The 7,511-nt window shown below is 46.6% G+C and overlaps 1 protein-coding gene across 1 annotated transcript; it reads left to right on the top strand.

Moving 5' to 3' along the window:
• The first annotated feature begins 1,088 nt into the window (after window positions 1-1,088).
• On the top strand, window positions 1,089-7,403 carry RACGAP1 (Rac GTPase activating protein 1). The gene is made up of 16 exons (XM_010181993.1): window positions 1,089-1,173; window positions 1,620-1,822; window positions 2,192-2,328; window positions 2,543-2,612; window positions 2,830-2,883; window positions 3,600-3,677; window positions 3,814-3,931; window positions 4,090-4,220; window positions 4,455-4,619; window positions 5,050-5,145; window positions 5,380-5,578; window positions 5,915-6,020; window positions 6,235-6,367; window positions 6,506-6,641; window positions 6,900-7,008; window positions 7,328-7,403. The coding sequence occupies exons 1-16, from the start codon at window positions 1,089-1,091 to the stop codon at window positions 7,401-7,403; spliced, it is 1,896 nt and encodes a 631-aa protein (XP_010180295.1).
• Window positions 7,404-7,511: the final 108 nt, after the last annotated feature.

Genomic DNA, 7,511 nt, shown 5'->3' with positions numbered 1-7,511 from the left:
TGCCTCCCGGGCAGGGCCAGTGGCTGTGGGTCTGTACGGGCTGGCCGGGTTCCTTCACCCTCTCCGGCTTCTGCTGTCGCGTTAGGCGCGGGGCTGGCGATCAAGGGTGCTGATAAATTAAGGCACGAAGCTGTTGAAGTGCCACTTGCCGTGAATTAAGCAGACTATAAGGAGTAGAGGGGGACCTTGTAGTAGAGAGCTTTTCTACACTTCGTAGTCTATATAATATAGAAATTCCCGAGGTATATGTGTGTGTCTGTAGAGTCTGGAATTGTGAATCGAGTACTTCAGAGCTTTCCACGGTGGCTTCCTAAGCGTGAAGCCGATGTCTTGTACTCCCTCCTGGCACCTCTCCCGACTATGTCTGCGCCTGCTCCCGGTGCTAATTTATTAGTCAAGGCTGTCCTGCCTGCCCCGGCAACCCCTCGCATTAGTGAAGTAATTTCTATGTTGCTGAGCTGCAGACTTTCCTCTTCATTGCTTCTGTTTATGCCATTGTTGCTACTGTTTGAGGAAAATGTGCTGACTGTCTGAATTTTAACAGCTATTTGCAGCAGGAGCTGTAGCTGAAAATGCAGCTAAATTTAAAACTGTATTAAAATTCCCCAGAATGTTGCTCCTATTTTTATCTTACGAAGCTCTGAAAACTTGCAGATTTTTAGTGGCCTATATAGTACCAAGTTATTTGTAGGCAGGGCATGAGCTGTGTTCTGCAGCCTTCCAGAAGGCGAATAATTTGGGCTCCCTTGTCTTGCTGTGGCTTTGGAGCCTCAGTAGTACACTGGACATTATTTGAAGCAGTAAGGTGGGGAGCTGTGCTGCCTTTGTTTGCGGCTCTGCTGTCCATAAATTGTGGAGGAGTGAGGCTCTTCATTCCCTAAGAAAGAATTTAGATGTGTATATATCCATAAAACATAACTCTTCGTGCATTTTTGTTTGTGCAGCATTTGAAACTCGCCTTAAAAAAAGTTAAAATAATTAATTCTGAAGCTGATTCTTTTTTCTTTGGGCTGATAACGCGTTTTTCTGTTTGGAGGTGGGAAGCAGGGGCTGGGCTGTTTATTTAGCTCTGGTTTCTTGGCAGAAAGATGGAGACTGCGATGCTGAGCTTACGGAGTCTGTATGATCAACTTGTGCGCCAGGCTGAACTTTTAAGTGAAGGGGATGAACACCGTAAGTTCTGCTTCTGAAGTGGGTTGGGCTGTCTTTGCTGTAAGCATAGAAATGTGCAAACAAATGAATTGAAGAATCTGTCAATGATGCTGTGGGTAGTAAGATTTCCACAGGCAGAGTTGAGGGATTTCTCCTCGTTGAGAAATACCAAGTCACAGGCTGGACTTCTAGGCAGGGCCACGTTCTGCTTGTCACAAGCTGACTTAATCCATGCAGAGTCTTGTGTTCTAGCTCTTCTGGTTGACACTGACATGAAGGATTTGGTCTGGAAAATAGCGAGATCTTAGGGACATCTAAAGCGTAGGCGGGTTTGTCAAAAGGCCAGCTTTTCCACTCTTCAGTCGAGAGCAGCTTATATTAATAGATAACTGCTGTCAGTGAAAGGAGGGCTGCTGCATCTCGTCTGCTCGCCTGGGTAGCTAAAGATGTGTGTGTCTCCTCTCCAGAGTTTATTCAGTTAGCGAAGAACTTTGAAGAGTATCGGAGAAAACAGCAGAATATGGAGCACGAGCTTGGCAGGTACAAAGATCTGCTCATGAAAACTGAAGCTGAACGTAGCGCTCTGGATGTGAAGCTGAAACACGCTCGCAATCAAGTGGATGTGGAGGTCCAACGAAGGCAAAAAGCTGAAGCAGACTGTGAAAAACTGGTGAGTAATTCCTTCATTACCAGCGAGCTCTTTAGAGTGTGGAGACAAGGCGATTAAACTGCATTGATCTACGGAAAGTACACACTGACACTCATGGTAATTTTTTTTCCTGGGTAGGAAAAAAGCCCAGCAACAACAAATTGGCTTGGTTGCTTGTAGCAGCCTTCTGATTTGGTCTGGAAAAAGGCAACTGGCTGCTGCTTGGAGCTGAGCTGCCTTTACCTGTCGGAGCTTTGTAGCCATTAGCAGTCTATTGACACGACTTCTGAGAGCCTATCTGTGTGGTATCTCAAACAGTCAAGATTGGTTCATACAGTAATTAAACGGAGTTTATCCTGTGGCAGCTTCTGATATTATCTACATTTACAGGAGCGGCAAATACAGCTGATTCGAGAGCTGCTCATGTGTGATGCATCTGGGAGCATTCAGCTGAGCGAAGAACAGAAATCTGCCCTCGCCTTTCTGAACAGGCAACAGGTTTCTGTAGGAGGTTCAGGCAACAAAAGGTAGGCAACGTATGTCTGAGCAGCATACGTGTCAAATATCAATCCATACCGCTGTGATACATACTGCACCCAGAGCAGCAGAGTTTTACTTTTTATTCCAGTTGAAAAACAGCTCCTCTGAGTCAGTAAGACTGTTCTGGAACCGTGGCTGACTGAAAGACAAACTGATACAAGTTTCTTCTGGGTTTTTTTTTTTCATTTATTTTTTTTGTAGGCTGTCTACAATAGATGAATCTGTCTCCATTCTGTCAGACATCAGCTTTGACAAGTCTGATGAGTCACTGGTAATGTAACTAAGTTCTAAAGTTTTCCTTTGCTGCAAAACCTTTGGGGTGTGGGGTAATCTCTAGAGGCCTCTTGTGTTTAGATTACTGTGTTATTAAAGTGGTAGAGCTGATTAGCATTTCTCTGGTATGCTATTGGCTAAAACTTAATGAAAGTCCTGGCCAGAGGCTGTATGGTATTTACACTGAGCTAACCAGCGTTGTGGATTTCCCACAGGACTGGGATTCCTCTGTGGTGAAAGCTGTCAGACTGAAAAGGAGAGAGAAGCGGGTATGTTCAATTCTTCCCTTTCAAATAGGTTCCATTGTTAGCCTTAGCTGACACAATGTCACCATCTGTCATCTTGCTGCCACCTCTAATGATGTCTGAGCTCCTCATCACAAACAAACTTCAGATGGATGTGCTTCTACTATAATTCAGACCTGCTGTGTGGATTTAGATTGAAAGTTAATTCTGATGTTGGCGTTGGTCTACTGAAAATGACTGGAGTGGAGTTCTGCGTATCTTGCTCTGTTACAGCCTAGAGTTTGCAAGGAAGCACTTGAAGATCATTAACAGCTGCCAGATTAGGGAAAATCATGTAGGAAGTTAATATTTTTCTACTCTGTAACAGAGCTTGTGCTTGTTCTGGTCGTCTGGTATTATGCAGGTGGGAAAAGACAGCCTAAAATCATCACTAGCAGAGTTGGGAAGAGTCTGGGATTTGCTTAGTTGTCGTTTCCCCCCACCTTTTTTTTTCCTTTAAAAATTCCTTTATTTTCTGTGAATTGGATTATAAAGCTGCCTAGGAAAATTATTTGTAAGGGCAGTATGTTGAGGCCTCCTGACACTGTTCCAGGTTCCAGGAAGAACAAGTACTGTGGAAGAACTTAATGCATCTGTGGTGTGCAGACAATTGCTCAGTCCTTCTAGTGATGCTGAACTGGTGTAACACCAAGTTAACAGCATAGCTGCCTCAGAGATAAAAATATGTGATATCTTTACAGAGGTCTTTCAGGCAGTTCATTGAAGGCCCACCAGGTCCTCAGAAGAAATCCAGATCCATTGGCTCCGCAGCAGACCAGGTATGGTGGTCCCAGCTGGGTTTGTGTGCTCTTACAGTAGTTGCTCATATTGCATTCCTGTTTCTAGGGCCAATGAACCAGAAAATCCCATGTCCTGTCAGTATTGCTGTCACTAACCACGTATTTCTCGTTACAGGGAAATGAATCCATCATAGCAAAGACAACTGTCATGGTCCCCAGTGATGGTGGCCCAATTGAAGCTATCTCTACCATCCAGACGATGCCTTATACTCTGAGAAGCCGGACGACGAGTGGTAGGTGTCGTGTCTGTGTCCTAGTCCTGAAGCAACTACATAAGTTGGAGGCTGCCCTGAAAACCCAGCTGCCTCTGGCTTATGATGTGCTTGTTTTGAAGCAGAGGTTACGCAGCGGGGTGATTCCATTTGGTCAACACTCCTCTGCTGTCTTTCAGGTCCTCCGCAGCCTTGGAGCAGCGAGTCGAGCATTGGCAGTAAGCAGCTGGAATCCAAATCGGAGACTGATGGCTCTTGCACCCCGCAGAGCAATGGGGGAGTGAGGCTGCATGACTTTGTTTCCAAGACGGTAGGTCTACAGGCAGGAGGAACTTGAAAAAGCACCTCCTTCCACTATTGCATGTGTGTGATACCAAGCTATTGCTAAGAGGCTGCCAGCTGTTATATCTGAGGTCAATATTAACTGTACTGGTTTCCTGTGTGGATCAGGGAACACACTATCCTATATGGTCATCAGGTTTAAGTCTTGCTGAGTTACTACATTGCACTAATCTCTTCCCATCTGTATGCTTGAATCGTCTAGGTTATCAAGCCAGAATCGTGTGTTCCATGTGGAAAGAGAATAAAATTTGGAAAAATGTCTCTGAAGTGCAGAGACTGCCGTCTGGTCACTCATCCAGAGTGTCGGGACCGCTGTCCTCTTCCCTGCATCCCCACCTTGACAGGCACTCCAGTCCGAATTGGTGAGGTAAATCTGGAGGGCGAGCTTGGGGCAGTCTAGCTGTTAACATCTGGGCTGAGGTTTGGTCAGAGTTACAACGTGCTCAGGCTCCAACAAGTCTGCCTTCCACAGAGGAGCTCCTGTTGCTCAGAGCTGTGTGATAAACTGCAAATGAGCTTGCTAACGTACCGCTCAGTAACCAGGGTGGTGGGTGGTAGGGATGCGATGTTAGCAGGGTGTTGAGCTGTGAACGCGGCAGCTCTGGGTAGGCAATCCTGCAGCGCTGCGCTGATGGATGTGGCGCTGCTCTTCTCTGTGCTGATAAAAAAGAAATAATGTTTGCTTTTTTGAGCCTAGATCTCTCTGAATTCCTGAGAGAGTATTTTCCATGTCTTGAAGACTGAGTATCTCTTTAAAATTAGTTTTTTTTTCTTTATTTTTCCCTTCTGCCTTTTAGGGAACCTTGATGGACTTTGTCCCTTCTGCTCCTCCGATGATCCCTTCCATCATAGTGCACTGTGTTAATGAGATTGAGCAGCGAGGGCTGCAGGAGGTAAAAACAAAATGAGGTGTGAAACGGTGCTAATGAAATGGGTCGTGGTGTCAGGGAAACGATTGTTTGCCCAAATATCTCTTATTTATGGTGCGTATAGTGCTGCTGCATGGGCGACTGAGCCACGGTGTCTGTGTGGGGTGCTCAGGTGTGGAGAGGAAGTGGGAGCAGAAGAATGTCAGCTTGATACATGTAGTTGTTGTTTTGCCTGTAAGCAATGCTTTCTGTTAACAGACCGGCCTCTACCGGGTGTCTGGCTGTGACAAGACAGTGAGGGAACTGAAAGACAAGTATCTTAGAGCAAAAAATATTCCTCTGCTCAGTAAAGTGGATGATATCCACGCTGTCTGTGGCCTTCTCAAGGACTTTCTGCGCAGCCTGAAAGAACCCCTTCTCACTTTCCGGTTAAACAAGACTTTTATGGAAGCTGCAGGTAAGGAGTTGTGAAATGACATCTCCAGCCCTTTTCCCAGGCTTGAGGGTCCCAGGTTTAGCTGTCGCGTGAGCTGGCAGAGCTCAGTGCTCCGTGGAGCCCTCACGCTTGCATCTGTGTTGATGTGCAGTACACTAGGAACATCTCTCTTCTGCTGTGTTGTTCTGGAAGAGGAAGGAAACAAGTTCCAGTGCCTAGGCAGGATACAAAATAACTGCAGTGGAAAGCTTCTAGCTTCCTTCTTTCTCAGCCTGGCTCTCACTGTGAGGGGAATATTGCAGCTGTGCATTGGGACCACTTTCTGAAGTCTAAATATTTAATGTTTTTTCCTTCCAGAAGTTGTGGATGAGGACAGCAGCGTTGCTGCTATATACCAAGCAGTCGGTGAACTCCCTCAGGCCAATAGGGACACCCTGGCTTTCCTCATGATCCACCTGCAGAGGTATGGCCCCAAGGACTGGTAGTTCTGAAAGGGGAAGTTGCCACTGGTGCTTTCTCCAAATGGTTCACGTTACTGCTTGTGAGCATCAAGTCTTCATTCTGGAAAAAACCTCCTTATTCAGAGGCTGAAGTGTGTGTTGGGAAGGGAAGTTGTATAAGCAAAGAGGAGAGCCTACATTCGCCCTTTCTTAATATATATTATTTTTTAAATATAGGGTGGCTCAGAGCCCAGAGACTAAAATGGACATTACCAACTTGGCCAAAGTCTTTGGCCCCACAATAGTTGCCCATGCAGTACCTGATCCCGACCCTGTGACGCTTCTCCAAGACACGAAGCGACAGCCCCAGGTAGGTCAGCAGGAAGGACTGACTTGGGTGCATGGATCCTGTTTAAAGGATTGAAATGAACTGCTGGAGGGAGCTGGGGTGATGTGTGTCAAAGCTGCGTGCTGGTTTGTAACATCAGCTACTCACGGGTGTCTCTAGGTAGTGAAGCGACTTCTGCAGCTGCCTGTGGACTACTGGAACCAGCTGATGATGGTGGAGCAAGAAAACATTGACCCAGCACACGTAATTGAGAACGCCAATGCCTACTCCTCTCCGCAGACACCAGATGTTCAAGGTAACCCTTGGGTGCTTCGCTCTTGGCTCTGCAGCTGCTGTATTAAAAATAATGACCCTCAATCAAAGCTGCTTGTGAGACTTGGAGCCAGCCATTCCTGCGCACTCTATGGAGGGAGAGGGAAGAAAAGCGTGCCAGGAAATACCACATTTGTCTAGTATTTCTGACAGATGCTAGGAAATGTCTAATGTTCCTTGCCTGGCAATGAAAACTTCAGCTGTCCTCATGTTGCTCACTTTGCTGCCTCCTTTTTCGCAGTGAGCATGCTTGGACCCCTCACGACTCCGGAGCAGCAGCTCTCCAAGACGCCATCATCCAGCTCCCTGTCCCAGAGAGTCCGGTCTACCTTCATCAAAACCACTCCCAAGTAAGTGCCAGTGGGTGCTGTCATGGAGATGCTGGGATGACTGCAGGTGGTTTGGGTGTTCAAGAAGAGCTTAAACCAGGCTTTTGGACCCAGCTCTGGGAGTAGTCTGGATTTGCTACTTGGTCAGCTCTCCCTTAATCAGAGCTGTAGTAACAGCACAAGCTGCACAGTGGGTTAATGAGTGACGTGGTATCGAGAGCAGCACTTTATTTGGGAGGTGGGTAAAATTTGGGTGAATGACCCCTGGAAAAGGAAAGTGTTAGACCTCTCTATCCCAAATCCCAAACTGATTTTTTTTTTTCTACTTCTTTTGAACTAGATTTGGGAGCAAAAGCAAGTCAGCAATCCTGCTTAGGCATCAGGGCAACTTCTTTGCCTCTCCTATGCTGAAGTGAAGTGGAGCTGGGAGCTGGTGTCGTCCTAGCGTTTGCACACCGATACGCATGAGTACAGTGAACGCGAGTCCTCTCCGTGGCCCTTGGCAGCTGACGTAATAAGATTAT

The sequence above is a fragment of the Mesitornis unicolor genome, unplaced genomic scaffold (genome assembly GCF_000695765.1).
Source record: "Mesitornis unicolor isolate BGI_N332 unplaced genomic scaffold, ASM69576v1 scaffold30773, whole genome shotgun sequence".
NCBI lineage: Eukaryota > Metazoa > Chordata > Aves > Mesitornithiformes > Mesitornithidae > Mesitornis > Mesitornis unicolor.
Note: the sequence above shows the minus strand (reverse complement) of the source record. Positions and strands in the feature narration are given on the sequence as shown.